Source organism: Dermacentor silvarum, chromosome 2 (assembly GCF_013339745.2).
Source record: "Dermacentor silvarum isolate Dsil-2018 chromosome 2, BIME_Dsil_1.4, whole genome shotgun sequence".
NCBI classification, from domain to species: Eukaryota; Metazoa; Arthropoda; class Arachnida; order Ixodida; family Ixodidae; genus Dermacentor; species Dermacentor silvarum.
In genome coordinates this window covers 224612608-224630306 of record NC_051155.1, presented here as the reverse complement: position 1 = coordinate 224630306, position 17699 = coordinate 224612608, and the positions used below count along the sequence as shown (strand labels likewise).

The 17699-nt window shown below is 47.4% G+C and overlaps 1 protein-coding gene across 1 annotated transcript in view; it reads left to right on the top strand.

Moving 5' to 3' along the window:
* LOC119442752 (potassium voltage-gated channel subfamily H member 6-like) overlaps window positions 1–17699 on the top strand; it is a 261976-nt gene that overhangs the window by 159126 nt on the left and 85151 nt on the right. The window contains 1 exon segment of the mRNA XM_037707752.2: window positions 725–948. Coding sequence (XP_037563680.2) covers window positions 725–948 — 224 coding nt within the window.

The following is a 17699-nucleotide window of genomic DNA, read 5'->3' as shown; positions in this document are numbered from 1 at the left end:
TGCGAGGTGAAGTTTTGCGAGCTTTGAGAGCAAGAGAGAGAGATGCATTCACAGAGCGGGTCTCCTGGAACGCGGTGTCGGCATTGTAACACGGTGCTGGTGTTGCAAGCCGCGCTATGCAACGCGCAGTGACGGCCGTAAGTCCGAGACGCGCGAAAAGAAATGATCATCATCATGAATAATAAGATAAAGAGTTCGCGCGCACTTCCGGAAAATGCTGGGCTACGATCGCCCAGCTTTGCTGTTTCAAGCGTTGCGCGGCCGGGTGCAAGGTTAAGCGTTTTTTTTTTTAAATTTAAATGCCACGGTGAGATGCCAAAAGTTACGTCTCTATGTACGTGAAAAAATAACTATCTCCTCACGTTTGCTTATGGTAAAAAAAAATGCGTTTAATTGCTTAAATTCAGAGATGAAGAAAGAACTACATGTAGTACATTGCCTTGTTGATGCCACGTCCGGTATTCTCAGGAAATCTCAGTGACTTCGAAACACACCTCAAGGTTGCTTTCCGCCATCTGGGACGACACAGGTCTAGATCAACTGAGCGTCAAATTTCTCGAAAGCGGATGACAAGAAGTAAATGACTTCTTTACAGTTACACACGCACCGTACTTCATACCCATAATGAACATTGTGCGTAATCACTTCGGAGTGAATTTTGAAAAAAAGTTGAAGGCAATGTATTGTACAAGGGGTCTGAGGAGAATATGCTCTGCGTTTGCAGCCAACAGCGTGGGCAGCCGGGCGCTACCGAACGCGTCGTCCGAGTCGGACCTGGGCCGCTTCGCGACTCTGACGGGCCAGACGCGGGCCAAGTCCCCGTCCCTCAGTCAGGTGACGGTGGACCCCCGCAAGGACAACTCGCACTCGTCCACCGCCTCCAAACTGGTCCTTAAGGAGGTCCAGTCGCACAGCTTCAAGCAGCACGTCGGAGAGAAGGTGGCCCAGGTGAGAATTTCACCGGTCTCATACTGCCGCCGAGTGGGCGGGAAGATTTGCAGACGGCGATGACGTGTCGAGCGGGAACGGTGTTTAAGCTTAACTGGCCTAACTCCACGCGCAAAATTTTGGAGAAAAAAAGAAGCAGAAAGCGGCAGCTTCTGGCTGTTTGCTTCAGTTCGGGTGGCGTTTTGTCTGGCCTTGCCCGCTTGAGAAGCGTTTTGTGTCACTGTGTATACTTTTCCGATGCTCACGGGCTGCTGATTTGTTTGTACGTTTTCATTTTTTGCTTTACTGAACTTGGCCAATTCACCAGTGTCACTGCTTTTACCAAACTTGCGTTTCGTGGATGAGGCTTTTTTCTCGAGTGCGAATCTCTGTGCATTGTTTATTTTATGATGACATGAATGATTGTAAGGAGGCGCTAGCGTTTGTCAGAGGCGCCGGCTACCCCTCTGCTCAGACGCTTTGTAAGAAAAAAAAAAAGACACAATAAAGGCACAACGAATATTACAGTCATAGAGTGCCAATAAAATCAATTGAGTAAGAATTTACTTGAACAGATCATAAAGTACAACAACAGTACCAACCACAACACTTAAACCATGACCCACTGAAATGTGTTTGGACGTGATTACGTAACCCGCAGGTCGTAAACAGAAAAAAAAAAGAACAAAACAAGAAGAAAAGTCAAGCGACTTACAGCGAAGAAGTGTAAACGCTCGGTTTATAGATAGAGTCACTTACCATGGTGTATTTCGTTTACGTATTATGTTTTGTAAGTCGGACTTCTAGTAAGAAGCTATGTTTCGCAACGTCCATGAAACACGATAAGCATCCTGATGGTATAGGTATATATATTTTTTTCTCAGAAAGCCGAGAAAGGAAACGCCGTTTAATTGGCAGCATGACCTCCATCTCGCCGGGTAAATGGATATGAAGCAATTAGGACCGATAACAAGCGCGACGAAACAAAATATCAGGTTGCAGAACGGCGCAGGATCTTATATCTCGGTTTCTTCGGTGCACTGCGACTAGAACCGTGCGTATTTATCCTTGAAAGCGGTCGAAACAGGCTAACAGACCATAAGAGGTCAGACTGAACCAGCGTATTCGCTTTCATATTAGCGAATTGTCTCGTAGTTCATCGAAACCGCTCGGCGCGGTCCAACCGAAGGCGCTTGGTCACCAGCACACTTATATCTATCATATTGCGTTTGATTTCGTGGCTGTGTTGTGAATGTAGCAATGTTAGAACAACTTCTTGGTCATGTTGAGATGTGCGGTTAAGTCGAGGATGAAGTGGAGTCTTTGGGGTTTGTAAAACATTTGAAATATCGTAATCGACAACATACTCTTTCTCTCTTTTTTTGTGTGTATGTAAAATTGATTTCGACTACGCGAGATTAGAGCACTGCACGGGCTCGGGCTTACCCGAAAGCCCGAGCCCGGCCCGGCCCGTGGGCCGGGCCGGGCCGGGTAGCACAGTTTTTTCACGGGCTCGGGTCGGGCTCGGGCACGGCGTGTGCTTTTTTACTCGGGCCCGGGCCGGTCTCGGGTTTTTTGACGCGGGCCCGGGCCGGGCTCGGGCTTTCTGGTGGTGTGCATGTAACGTGCAGCGAGTTATTCTCGGGCGTCTCAACTCTGAAAAACATTATTTTTCGGTCTCGGGCCGGGTTCGGGCCGGTTTCGAGTCGGGCTCGGGCTGGGCTCGGGCCTAAGGTAAAGAGGTGGCGGGCCGGGCCGGGCGGGTAACGTAGATTATTTCCGGGCCCGGGCCGGGCCAGGGTCTCGCCATAAAAGTTTTGATCGGGCTCGGGCGGGCCGCCCAACGTATAAACGGGCCCGGGCCGGGCCCAGGCTGAAAAAATCGGCCCGTGCAGTGCTCTACGCGAGATTGTCCCCAAATTTCGAGGGTTCCCATAAATTCCCCTACTTAAAGCTTCGAACTTTATTTTAGAACAGGTTTTGGGCCACGGGAGGCAGTACCGCTCATTCATGATTTTGGGCTAGGTGTTTAAAAACCTATTTCATTCGGACATTTTCAAATGATGACTTGTAGGATAAGATTTGCGTGATAAGCAGTCCTTTGCCATAGAAACCAAGCTTGTTTCCACTAACGGCCGCTAAACGATGCTAGTTGTTGATGCCCCTTAATGTCGACCATCCCTGGACATTGGTATATGAAGTCTAGTTTATATTCTTATAGTAAGCAGCGTGTTTGTCCTTGCACATTCACGGTGAAGTGATTTTATACAGATTATAGCTACAGGCCATATTCATAAATAAGAGAGGAGGAAGGGGGGGAGGGGGGAAGGGGGGAAGGGGGAAGGGGGGAAGGGGAGCTTATGGGGTATCCAGAAATTGCCCGTGGCACGTAAATAAATTCTACCTTCGGAACCTTTTCCCGACGAAATAGCGTTAGAGAATGATAAGCTAAGCTTCAAATCCACAGTGCCAAATATATGTCCTAAGCTCATCAGTCAGACAGCTTACGATACCGTTATAATTTGTTGAGAAAATCATTTCGACCTTTCTTCCTAACGTTGCCGTAACCGCCTTGTTATCTAGGAGTCGCTCTTTGTACCACAACCCACAATAAAACAAAGAAATTCTGCTATAATTCAAGAAAAGCGTATGCTGTATACTACAGAACTAGCTATGCGAATAACACTACACATTTTAAATGCACAAGAACACGTTCTATTTTTTGTGAGGCTGTACGTGCCGCAACTTTGCTAATCGATGTTTATAAGTAAGGGTGTGCGAATATTGGAAACTTTCCCGAACAACGAATCGAATAGTCACTATTCATAAATGCGAATATTTTTCGAATACTTTTCGAGTACTTTTCGAATATTTCAAAACGTCAACTGCACCCAAATAAACTTAAAATTGACGCACAAGTTGGGTTGGGGCATACATTATAGACATAATTAATGAGTACTTGTCAAGTGGACAAGGCTACGTCACTTAGGTAGCCATACTTTAGAGGCTATACAGCGATCATTCGCACTCTCTTTAGAACCCTGTACATGCGAAGAAACTACTTGTTTGCTCCTAATGCTTCTTTGTGCTTTTAATTAACAACGCTTCATAACGTACCAGGTAATGACAAACTTGCTAACATTATGAATACTGGAATGGGAACATCGTTTTATATTAATTGTGATAACGGCTGTTCATTATTCGACAACTATTTGAAAAGTATTCGATATTCGATTTGATTCGATTCGCTTCTGGAACTATTCGATTCGTATTCGACTCGGTCTCAAAAATCACTATTCCCACATCCCTACTTATAAGCGGTTTTTCTCTTGAACGTAACCCTGTCAGGCGTGTGTTTAGAGAACTTATTCTTGACTGTCACGTTATGGCCACGCGTATCTTTTCACCAATTGGCTTATCATGGTATCATCGATAAATCACGCATCTGGCGTACTCCACACAAGTCTAATGCTTCCTTCCACTAAGATCAGAGGGGTTCCTTTAGATTGGCTACAGTAAATGAGCAGCTAATTTGGGTATTCAACGTAATAATGCGCTTGCCTAAAATTTTGCGGGACACTGGAGTCGCTCGCGGCTAGCTAACTCATCAATTTGACTTTAAAAAATGTGTGCACAAGTTTCTTTTACAGCGTAAGCTGCTATGGGCTTGTTCCAATAGCCGCTTCGGTTCGCGATGATGCCGCCGCCGGCGTTTGGCCGTAACCGCTATCGCCGGAAATGCGAAAAAAAGTACCCGCTTTCCACCGGGATCGAGCCCAGGCCCACTGCGTGGGAGTCGGACACTTTACCACTGAGCCACGCAAACGCTTGCTATCAGACAACAGAAATATTTCCTTTAAACGCGCCCTATAGGCAAGCGCCAGGCGCAGACGACCCAAGCCTCCGCCAGTATGGTGGCGCCATCTAGTTAAAGTACGTACCTGCAACTGCCGAGCGCGCAGGCGCAGACAACGGGATGCGATTCAGACGAGACGCACAATCAACGCTATCCCGATGTTAGATGGGCGCCACGTATTCTCGGTACCTCTTCGGTACACGTTATGGCGTCTCCTCGCAAGGTACGAACCGCTGCTGAAGAAGCGAATCCTAGAGCTACGTGCGCGGCTACAACCAGGCATCATCGGGCTCAGCAGACTGCTGTGCAGAGAGCATTACAAGCCGCAGCTCGCCGTCGACGCCGGGCGGACAGTTCAGATCGTTCTCGTCAAAATCGAGGTGAAGACACTTTGCCGCGAAGACCCTGTGGTGCGTGGTGCCGAAATTGGAGCTACTCTTGCGGCGCTCAGCCAGCTTACGCTGTGACTGTGCTGCGTGTGCCGCGCAGGCTTGTGACTTTTTTTCCTGGAGATTCCAGCTCTCTCGTTAACACCATGATAAACATTTTGTAATATTAGAAACTTCTCTATGGAACATGCAAACATTTTTATTGGAAAGGACACCTTGAGAATCTTCTCTATGAAACATGCAAACATTTTTTTTTTGAAGAGGACACCCTTGAGAATGTTGATTTTACGAAATCTTAGATTATAAGCATTGGCTCCGTTCTGTCTTTGTAATGTTCCTTACGAAGTCAGAACTTTACCGGATATTTTGCGGCGCATTCTGCGGAGGCAATCAAGTATTGCATCTCCCCTATAGCTACGGTTCTCGCTGCTTGCTTGTCTTGCATGAAGTGATGATTGTTCAGCAGGCGTGCATACATGCACCTGAACAAGTTGGAGTTTACAGTTGACTTTCAACTCTGTCAACGATCTGTAATAATTGATGAGCTAACTATCTGAACCACAAAATAAAACGAATGAAATAGCTTTGGAAGCGGTTTTACGGGCGCTCAATTTTGGCACATGCAGAACGTTTACAAAACGACGGACTACCGTTTTAGCCTAATCGGTGAGACAAGTTTCGCCCTTTATTTGAACTGATATGGCTGTATACTCTTGCGCTCTGCATTAGTGATAGCCGCGCGCTTCTCACAGCCCTATATGCCACCCTCCGCACGGTAATGCGTCCCGTTCACGTCGCAGTATAGAGATATTAAATATATCTTTGCAGCCAGTTTATTGACCTCACGTTCTGGCAGACTTCATTAGGCTCGGAATTTGGCAAGAACGCACCGTGAAGCGAAGAAGGGCTCAGCTATAAAATGAATTACTTAGCGGTAGCCAATTGTAGTGATTGAAGAACATAGTGATTACATGTGCGGCATTTAAGAAAAGTTGTAGTGAAGAATAAAAAGATGCTTGGATGTTCCTTGAATTTATTTGAGCTTTTATTTTTACTTACTATTTCTCGATGGCGAGATCTCCGTACTGCATGCATATGTCACAAGAGTACGCAATATATAGGAGAGCTTAACATCAACGTATCTTGTGGGCTGCTTGTCTATGTGCACGCGTCTGGAAATGCGCGTATCACGTGACTAACCATCTTTGCGTAATTTTTCTGCCATCTGCCTGGCTAAGCTTTGCCTCCATTATACTAATTGCTTCGTGGCTACGCTTAAGGATAATGTCTATCTAGTATTTTGCTGGCTTGCGAAATGTCAGTTAACGAGCAATAGTATCTTATGACCTGTCACGTGAAACTCCACAATTACTGTGCTGGCGATTATACGTTGCTTGTGAACATTAACGCTTACATAACAAAGAATACGTCATGTCATCCTTACCAGATGTTATCACTCTATGTCCTCTTTGACGGGGCAGATAGGACAGCTGGGGCGCTATAACGTAAAGCTATTCCAACCTTTCTATTCCAATTCTGCAATCAGCCCACCACCATTGGTCAAAACATTTTCGGGCCACTCCCAACTTCGCCTGTCCGTCACGCGACGTCACGAAAACCGCGATAGCTGATATAACGTGTACATCTGATATAACACGTACGCACTGATTTTGCATGATTAAACCGCACAAAAGAAAAATAATTATTCCTGATACACCGCCTTTTCACCATTATCCCTCTGCTATTGGTCTAATGTTTTCGGGCTGCGCCCACTTCACCTGTCTGTCACGCGACCTCACAAAACCGCGAAACCTCACCGCGTCAAAGTGACGTGTACTCAAAAAAAAAAAAGGCATTAATAAGCCGAAGAAAACTGAGAAATTTTCTGAATAGCCAGAAACTGCCCCGTTCCGAAAGGAATAGAAGATGGCTGCCCGCCGATCACTCAGGCCCTCGCTACTCGCACCTGCCGGTGAGCATGTATTTATTTGCGCATCATAAAAACCTTTTTGCGTGGCAGTAAAACGTTATCGAGCCCTTTCGGCATGCATACGACATCACTCAGCCAACTCTTCCTTGCTGAGAATCCGTTTTAGCGGCATTCTTATCCTTCCGTTGCACGCCGCCGCGATTTTCGACCAGCCACCGCAAGCTAAGTAAGGCGAAGCGGACCATTCGGAGAAGCCGGCACCACCTTCTTCATACGGTTATCTATTTTCACTGTGCTGGCTCGGCCCCATCGAAGCCCTCTCCACTAGAGCGTGTTCCTCGCCTCTTGTCAGCCAAAACAAACACCTCTCAGTGCAGGCAATGTTATTCGTTTTGAAAGCGAACAAAGATGACCTCCTATAAACGAGGAGAGTGTTTGATTGGGTTGTTCAGACAACGCTGCGGGCCCCCGCCCGATGCTTGCGTCGGTGGTTACGTAAATTTGATGTCAGGAGATTGGAATAAAAACAGTTTGGAATAGCTTTTACGTTATAGCGCCCCAGAACATGAACCTACAACGTGATTTCGAATGCATTCTCACATTCCATCAAAGCCTTGATAGCAAAGGAAGGAACAATCGAGGTTTTCGCTAAGCGTACAAAACCATAGATAAAGTGCGTCTATAAAGGCAATAGTAAGCGGTGTTTGCTCTTCTATTACGTATCACTTCTTTTCTTTTTGCAGATAATGAGCGACAATTCTTCATGTAAGTTTAAGCCTCTTTACATGGATTGAGCTAATTACATACAGCTTTCTCAGTTAACTTCGGTATTTATGCCACCTTAGCGTTAATCTCAAGTTTTCGTGCTTTTTGTTGCTGAACTACGCAGCTGTGCTACGCTAGCGAAAGAAATGTGTGGCACAATTGCGATGTTAGACGCAGCACTTATTCTGGCGCTTTGGTTTCAAGCACAACTACGGCAACGCCTTTCGCGGTTTGCAGCGCTTATGGACTTGCCCCTCTGGCCATGATACACCACTCTGGCAACAGGCTTGACTAAGCAGTCCGTATGAACATTGAAGAGAAGAGTCGGACGCGGCACAGAATATTGTAAACCAAACTTTGTCTTAGGTTGAAGTTTATTGATTCATTGTTTTGTGCGCAGAAAACGTCGCTATACATAATTCAAGTACGTTAGAAAGTCGCAAAGCCATTAACTGTCTGGGCTACAATAATGGACACATGTTCATAATGGAGACATTTTAGTAACATACGCAGCAGGCAATCGAAGTAGAAACGTACGAAGGCAATCACTGCTACCTGAACGCGCAGTCGTGCTTACGTGGTGATTCAGCAGCAAAATGAATTGGCTCAGATTATTCTTGTACTTGCCAGGGTGTTAATTTCACACTGAAAATAGGCGCGCTTGCGCAGGTGATTCAGTTGAGCTTCATTCAAATAACTACAATTAATTAATCAGACAGGCCTGAAACTGCTGAATGATCTAGTTGTAAGTACACGATGAAGAGTGGCGGTCAGCAGGGGGTGCACTGTTAAGACATGGTAATCTCGCAGAAAACGCTGCTGCCTACCGCTTTTCGAAGCAAGGTCAAGCGGTTGCGAAGAGTCTCATCTCTCCAATGGTCATTTTTCTCTTTGACTGTAATGTTCGGCTACCGCCACAGCTTTGGCAACGCTGCACGCTAATTGCAGAGCCTCGGAGCGCAGATGGTGTGCAGGGCTACTGTATGCTCGCGGACGTTTTGAAAGGCCGTCGAGCGCGCAAGTGAGCAGCTGCGCGCCTCGGCTGTGCAGACCACAACAGCCTGCATCTCTTGTTTGCCGCTCGGCCGAAAGGGGGGCGGTGCCGCGTGTGCGAGAGAACAATGCGGGACGTCAGTGCGACGACGCCATGCTGCGGCGCGCCGCAAGAAGCAAGCGAAAATTGCTCGCCGTAGCCTTGGCCGACGAGACGATCGTGGCTTGCGCGCCACCGCCACCGCGCCGCCAGCGTTCGCCTTACGACAACACGAATTCGGTGAGCAGCTCACTGGCTGATCGGCTACGGTTAGGATATTCACCCGGCATTTTCACCCAGCATGAACCGTACATGGAACTCACACCTTCCGAAAAACGCTGGTGTTCAAGGCTGATGGAAGCGTTAACTGGTCATTGGTCCAGATAGGCAATAGAGAATATTGGAGGTGAGGGGAGGGGGGATGCAAGCAAGAGACCAGTGGAAGAGATCAGTTTTCGGTGGTGGGGGGAAGAGCACTCTCTTGACAGGGGACGGGGGGAGGGAAAGGGAGGGGGGGGGGCGCTGGGCAGGCTCCGTATGACACAGAAATTTCGGCTGGTCACGTGCCCGATGTGCCACCCCCTGGCTATGCCATTGGAATAGACGGAGCCAGCGTCGTTACAGGCATAGTTAACTTTGCAATGTAGGAATAGAGGATTTAATGACCAGAGATGCTTGCTCAGGTCGACCTCTCTGCGTTTCTAGTAAATTACATCTCCTCGTCAATGAACGCAGAGCAGGTAAAGTAGAGATAGGCAGTATTCTAGAATGAAATAGATGTAGTAATACCTTCTTAGACTAATCAGGCTAGGTGTTTTGCCGCCGCCACGTTTCAAAGGGGATGCCAATAGAATTTATTGCCATCATCATGGACCGCGTCGACGAATGTGACGAGATGTTCGAAGCACTTGTAACCATATATTGACAGTATCATGTCCTACTTACCATTTCAGCGCCGACTGTTTCTCAGTTTCTCGCGAACCTTTCAGAGTCAGAATTTTTCGCGGATCATCGTGTCAGAGCAAACATTTGGTAATCAATGTCAGCGGTAGGAGTTAAGAGTACGTGAACCACAGGTCAACAGAACGCGCAGCAGAGCTGTATCACCAAGGGCATGACACGTTTTCTTTTTCTTTCTTTATTTCTTTAATTTTTTTTACCCATATATAGTCAATATCGCATACGAGTACCTGCACTACGGCGTGTAATACATTTAACGATGACATTAGCGCGCAAAAATAATTTCTAAATAAAGAAACATAAACAGAGCGCAGAATGGCAGCTGCATGCTACTTCTTCCTGCTCCTTAGCTCCAACCGCAACGACGGACATGAAGATTATTTCGGCGTCGTTTTATTCTCTCGCGGAACGTGCGGCGCCGGCCTCTCTCCGGCATGTACGAGTAGCCACCGAGCTTCTGCAGACCCATAGGGCGTTCGCTTTAAGGAAAAAGAAACAATAGGAGCTAAGCGACGTGTAGACGGACGCGTCCGGCACAGATGGCCTAGACAATCGAATTCCCTTCTCGGCTGTGCCGCGGCGTCGTCGTCGTCGTCGTCGCAGGAGGAAATACGCCGTGTACGTGGCCCGGGGCTTTCACCCCCGCGGCGCTCACTGACCCCTCTTGACACAGCATCGTCGTCCGCGGCGACACGGAGCAAGAGCGAAAAACAATAACGGACGCTCTTTTCGCTGGTCGTGCGCGCGCGTGTGTCTTTTGTGGCGGCAGCTCACCGCAGTTTGGTTGTTTGTTTGTTGCATCAGCGGCGGTCCGGCCGGGAGCTCGGCCGGGCCGATGTTCACCGCTGCCGGCCACTAAGGGACAGTGATCGCGAACGCGCTGTCCTTTGGCGACGCGCGGTTCCGGCGGCCGTGGCAGTAGTGGCGAAGGCGAAACGACCATTTTCCGAGTGGTCATTTGCAAAGTTGGCGATCCGTCACGAGTGGCCCGAACGAAAGGGGGCCCCGAGGAAGAGTGTGGCTGGAACTCGCGTCGCAGCTCTCTCTTGCTTTTCTTTTTTTCTTCCTCGTCCGCTTCTTCTTTTCTTCGAGGCGTCTGCTTGTCCGTTGGCTCCGCTCATTTCCGGCTGGCCGCGCGGATATCGATTCGCTTTGCGAGTGGGCACGCGGCAGTGTGCGAGTGCAGAGAGAGAGCGAGAGGTTAAGAAAGAGAGTTGGGCGAGTGTGAAAGGGCGGGTGTATAACGTCCTTCTTCTCATTGACCAAACGCAGCCGCCGCCCTACGCGACGCCGTATCCATCGTCCTTAACGCTCCTCTGTTATTACCTTCTTTGCTCTCTCCTATAATCTATTTCTTTTGCTTGGAGTACGAGGAGGAATTTTTTTTTTTTACTTCGATCTTCTTCGCTGCCTTCCGACTTATTCTTTCTTCCTTCGTGTCATTTTCTGTTGTTGTCGCCTTTTTCTTTTCTTTTTTCTTCCTTGCTTTCTGTTTCTACGCCTTCGTGGTCCTACTTGGCGCGAGGCACGAAGCACTAGGAGAGAGCCCCTCCCTCCAATGAACAAACAAGAAAAAGATGTGAAAGAGAACTATAGGAAGAAGCATTTCCTTCCCACGCCTCATCAGTCTGTTGGTAGTAAAATTGCCGCCGCCCCACGAGAAAAGATTCAGGCCTCGTTAAAAGAAGCTGAAAGGGAGACGCTCCGCTTATACATCAATATCTTACGAAAACTCGGTTCCGGCGACCGGCTGCTCGTCCTCCGCGACCATATACGAAAGAGCATTAAGCACAACCGCAACAGTGGAAGGAGGAGCGAATTTACGTAAGGAGCGTATGCCGGGTGAGCGGGCGCAATATACGCAGTCTCGTTCTCTCCCCAAGAACGGAACACCCGCTTATACATATATGCACGTGTATATACACATAGAGAGCCCGTTGCAGGTGCTGTGACTTTGGCGACGATGTGCGGCCATGCTTACGCAACTATCGCGCAGGCAGCGAGGTATATCGTCGCTTATGCGTTCTTTTCACGGGGGCTGTTCCGTTATCTCCGTATAATTGAGCAATACACGTTCATTGGACTATTGCAAAATTGAAAAAGAAAATTAATAAAAATATAAGAAGCGCAACTAGCGGCGTAACGTTAAGATGACAGGCATAACGTTAAGCGATAAGAAGGCAAACGCGGCAAGGCGGTACTTTGGGAGGAAGAAAACGGTGTCGGACGGGTAATGATACGCTTAAACCGTCTGTTGTATAGCGCGTGTAAGTCAGTAAAGGTAACGGGATGAGTGTCAAGAGAAGGCGAATGCGGTCGATGGAGGCAGTGAAATTGACATTGTGATGTGAGCAATAGGCAAGCCGCGGCCGTATGATGGGTTCCGTTCGCGCGTGAAAACGGTTGTCAAAGATCTCTAGGAGAGACATTTGTCCTGCAGTGGGCTTAAATGCACCGTTGTGAAGGACCATGATGATGATGGTGATGATGATACTAATAATGATGACGATAGCAACGACGACTGCGATGTCACCGGTGATTACAAAAATGATACTGATTAAGAAATTGCCATCGTGGCAGGGTAACAATTACGCTAGGATTTGCCGTCGCATCGTTCACTCGTTCTCTCGTTCATTTAGGAAAAAAGCAATTTCGTTGGGTTCTCGTTTGCATTGTGCTACGAGTATGGGGATCGTTTACTGTGGTGCCAAAAATAAAAAAATAAAGAGTGAAAGTAAACAGAGATACGCGTTCGCAAAAACTCGCCGCGGCCATTAAGCCAAACAAACAACTTCTTTGTGTTCCGATTGGAGCGCCGAACTGTTTATAATTGATCCGCGGGAAGCGACAGCGGACACCGTTTCCATTTGTATCTCTGACAAATTGGATTGCTTTCATTAAACGGTAATCGGGCGTCAAGCTCTGCAGGCACCGCTCTGAATTACACACGGGCAGCCTGCTAGGAGTTAAATAGTGTCCTAGTTTATATCGTATTTTTTTTCCATTAGTTAAACGAATGATTGTGTCAGTAGCGTCTAGGATCTAACGAAGCACGCGTAAAGTACTGTGAGAAGAGAGAGCATTAGTTTAGAGGGTCTGAAGTTTTGTACACGCTTCACTAGGTTTTGAGTTCTAAAGTAGTTGAACGAATCGCTCTGCGTTGAAACTGCTTTGCCAGAACTGTAAAAGAGAGAACTCTAACGACCTAATGTGACTACTCCTTTGCAATACAACTGAAGCTAGTGAAAGCCAGCCTTTCATCTCCCAGCACAAGCACGGGCACTTTTTTATTCATTTGCTTGATTCGGCGGTAAATGTTTATTCAGCGTTTGAAAGAAGTGAGCCGACAGTTTTCTGGTTTCCCTCATAGTTCCAGTGAAGTACGAGGTCGCGCGGTAACCGTAGAGACGGAGCCAGCGTCCTGGTGGGGGCAGAATGCAAACGCAGTTGTGCGCTTATGTTTGCGTACGTTTCAAAGATTCCCAGGGAGAGAAACAAAAGCAGATCACTCCACTACGGTGTCTCTTGTAGTAGCTCTGCCGCTGTCGGTACAATCAATCAATCAATCAATCAATCAATCAATCAATCAATCAATCAATCAATCAACTAACCAACCAATCAAAGAGAGCAGCTCGACTCTACATTTTCGCACGGAATTCTTTTATAGGTATGCTGCTCCCGCACTTGGAACTTGAACTTTTCAGTTTCTTAAGTGGCCACCGCCGGACAGTATTTCCAACTTACTTTCTGCTGCATGTTGCCAGACGTGGACGCATTGAGATCACCCTACAAGACGGTTGTACTCCCAGCACAAATCTGGTTCAGTTTGGCTACCGATTAGAATGTCGTCGCGCTGTCGATAGTGGCTGCCGTTCGCGCCGCAAGTATACCTTAGTAATACGTTCCACGTCGTTGCCCCATATTAAGATTTAAAGCCATCGTCTCGCAGTTCAAGCGTACAGCATTTGTCAAAAGTGCACAGATCCCCACGCACGTGGCCAGATTGGCACTCAGTCTGTCTGGAGCCCCTCGTATGACTCGAAGGTCTGGAAATCGAAGACCGTGTTAGTTATCGATTCCCAAAGCCTTGAAGTACGTGAAGCGCACCAGGGAGAGCCTCTGGTACCTCACTGTTCACTGCGCCGAAATGTGCCGTTGGCCCGTGTATTTTCGAATAATACTGAGAATTCGTGACTTGCACCGGACAATCCAGGCCTCTTGACAGCTCTTTCTTTGCCCATTGTTAGGGGTGACAAGTGCAAGCGACGAAAGAGGAAGAGAAAGAGATGATAGGAACGAAGGCAGACAAGAATACAATAGAAAAAGGAAGAAGAAGAGAAAGGAGCACGCGGAGACGCCATCTTGGAGACGGGACGCGTGCACGAAAGGGCGTGGTAGCCGAGGCGCGGCTTTCCGAGAGAAGACGGCCGGAGAACGCCACTGTGGGTCCTGCCTCAGTACTTCGGCGGTCCAGCGATGTCCCGGCCGAGTACCAGGCTCAGCGAGCAGCTGATCCGGTGGCTGGTACGGAGTAGCTGCCGATGGCTGTCGCGCTCTGGCAGAGCGGGCTCAGCTTAGGTCCGTATAGATGGGACGGGGACTGGCTACAGCCAGCCTTCGCGTGTTCATGTTCAACGGCATGAACGCTGACGTGTCCCGGGTAGATCCGGGACCGCGTTAGTTCCGGAGCCGATGACTAACGGCTCGCCGAGCCTGGTGCTCGGGCGGGACATCGCTGGATCGTCGAGTTACCGGGGCAGGACCCAGAGTGGCGTTATCTGGCCGTCTTCTCCCGGAACGCTGCGCCTCGGCTGCCACGTCCTTCCATGCGCGCGCCCCGTCTGCAAAGTGGCATCTCCGCGCACTTCCCTTTGCTTCTTCTTCATTTTTCCAATGTCTTCTTGTCTGCATTCGTTCCTATCAACTCCTTCTTTGCTCTTTGTTCACTTGCACTTGTCGCCCCTGACACACATGAATCGATGGTACGTTGCTCGCTGAATTCAAAGGAAAGCTTTCTTTAATCTCAAGTCTCCACTGCCCCTCTTCCTCGTCGTCGTCGTAATCACCATCATCATTGGTTCCACTCTCCACTGCAAGGGCAAAGACGTCTCCCAGTCCTCTCCAGCGACCTCGGTCCTAGACGCTGTGTTTGCAAATTCTCTAATATCATCGCAGCGTGCAATTCTAGGGGCCGCCCTCAACAGTATTTCATTTCACTCGATAACCATTCTCTTATACGCTAACAGCCCATGTTTTTACGCACTCCATCGGGCGCGAAATTGCTTTCCTTTCTCTTAACCGTAACTAAAACATTCTCCTTTCATTTACTGTCTCATTCGCACCGCCGTACCCCTATCTTTATGAGGTTTCGTCAATCACTCCTTGTTAAACAGCGTTCTGCTATGCGCGACGCTTCCCATGTCTCTGCACCTGATCACTCACCCGTGTTTCTGCTACAGGCGAGCTGCATGTCCGCAAACAGAAAGCTCGCTGCGACGCGAGGTTCAATTTATGGTGCTGACAAGACTAATCATGATGATGGTGTTAATCTTGAAGGCAGTGGTAGCTACTCACTCGGGGAGATTGGCCAAGAGTCAGGTAGGGAAAAGTATAATTCTTTTTATCGTAATAATGATATATAAACGAAGGGCAAGCCATTCTCAACCAACAATAATAAATATATCTAAATGGCAATGGGGAGCGAAGAAACAAATGACCAATAAGATTAACATTGAAATCGGTGTGGTTCGCGAAGGAATTGCTCTATGGCGATGCATATGTCCCAGTGGGAGTGTCCCAGCATGGAAGCCCCTAGAGACAGTAGAAGAGAAAGACAGCGCAGCTGCGGTTGTCATCCTTCATTGCATGACTAATACCCTATACGGGGGATTTAACGATACGGAGGATTGGCCAAGAATCGGGTGGATAAAGCAAAAATAACCCACAGAGATTAAGTTTTACTTCTTAAATTCTAGCACGGCTGAAAAATGAACACCGCGAGAAAGGCTACACTGGCAGTACGCTCCTTGTTCTTGGCTACGCGCCACTCTGAATGATAATATAGTGCGGAAAATTTTTTTGAAATGGACCTTTAAACAATTCGTCTTGGCTTAGATTAAATTAAAGCCTGCAACTTTACTTATGTACGTCACAGCGCAGGCACCATTATCTCGGGATTCTATCTTCGCTTAAACATGGAAGCACCGTACCGACTTCTTTAGGCTCTCATGTTTCGCAACTTGACCAAAGATTTTATTATTTTCTTGTGCGATATTTTGTTCTTACAAAAAAGGCACCCCTCTGAAACGTAGGTTGTAAACAGTCCTACGAAGATTCTTTCGGAGCAGTGCCCGCGCAGAAAGAAACATTTCTTCTTTTCTTTATTGTTGTTCTTTTTGTTGTACAGGTAAGCAGAATTAGTTCCTGCAGTCATTCAACGTACTAGTTGAAACAGAGGCCGAATTTTCACTCGATCGATAACCTTTGGGAACATCAGACGCACTCCACGCGGATCGGCTATAATCACTTAAGCTAGTGGAAGAGGGTGTGACGAAACTCATTGCGCGATCTTGACGCAATGAGTTTCGCACAAGCGTTCTTTTGACACTTTTAGTGTTGTTTTGACCTTTTAGTGTTTAACATATTATGCGGTTTTGCTTCATTGAGCGAGAGAAAAAAAGAATGAACAGCGCCTAAAACTATTTGTGCAATGGGCTCGCCTAACACTAGTTTCACACCTTGTGCTATAAAGTAGTGAAATTTGAAGCCGAGTTCAAGAAAGATATCTTTATATATCCCCGCCTTCTCATAGTTTCTTTTTTATAGGTTAAGCACAAAATATGGCAGTCTGTGGAAGCTTGTAATACAGTTTGTTTGGTTGTTTTGGGGAGGTGAAGGGGCACTACTTAGTGCAGTACAAAGGACGTAGTCCGTCGCGTCCGTTTTTGCAGACTGACGGGCTTGAGTGGGAACTCCGTGTTTACGAACGAGATACATTGACATGGTGATATGTTGTTGTCGCACAGATGCACGTGAAATCAAATTCCAGCGTTCTGTTTGGTTTTGTTTTTCGCTAAAGCGCCCCTGAGAATATTTGGAAATTTAGAATTACCTTATCGCGAGTTTGACAGAGATGGCCCGGGGATGCTTACAGATCAGAGGGATGAGCTAGCGCTGAAACTTTCGGTCCGCTATTTGTCTTTATTCGCCTTGCGATAACTGTGTTATCAAAGCTGGTTGCAGAATACAATGCATTATTATCGTATTAGTGGCATATGGCCATTGCGCCAAGCCTTTTGTTTCAAGTGGTTCTGGTTTGAGGAAGCCATGGGCGTCGAACGCTGCACCACGGTCACCTAAAAACTCGAATGCAAAAGTTTGCGGCTTGTCTGGTGTGGATCACGGGGTCTTAACAAAGCTTGCTATTCGTTTCGTATTTCCAGCCGCTCTTTCTAAACCGTTGTAAATTTCACGGCCTTTATTACATCTCTGCTCAGCGTCTGCGACGTCGCGCTTTCGGCTGTAGATTGTACCAGGCTTTCCAGTTTAGAGAACCGAAATCTCCTTGTAAGGAAAAAATCGCGTTAGCTCGTTTATCAACCGTTATAAAATTTCAGTCCGGGCCTTGTCATTTCGTAATTGCAGTCTCCTTCATCGCACATTCCCTCTCTTCCACTCTACATTTTCTTTTTCACTTCTTCTTCCTTGTTTCTTTTTCTTTCTTTCTATTTTTTGTTTGTTTTTTGCGCACGAGTGAATTCCGAAAAGAGCCAGGAGAAAGGCGTGTACAGAAAGTGGTCGAAGAAAAAAGACGTTTTGTAGAGGAGCCCGATGAACATA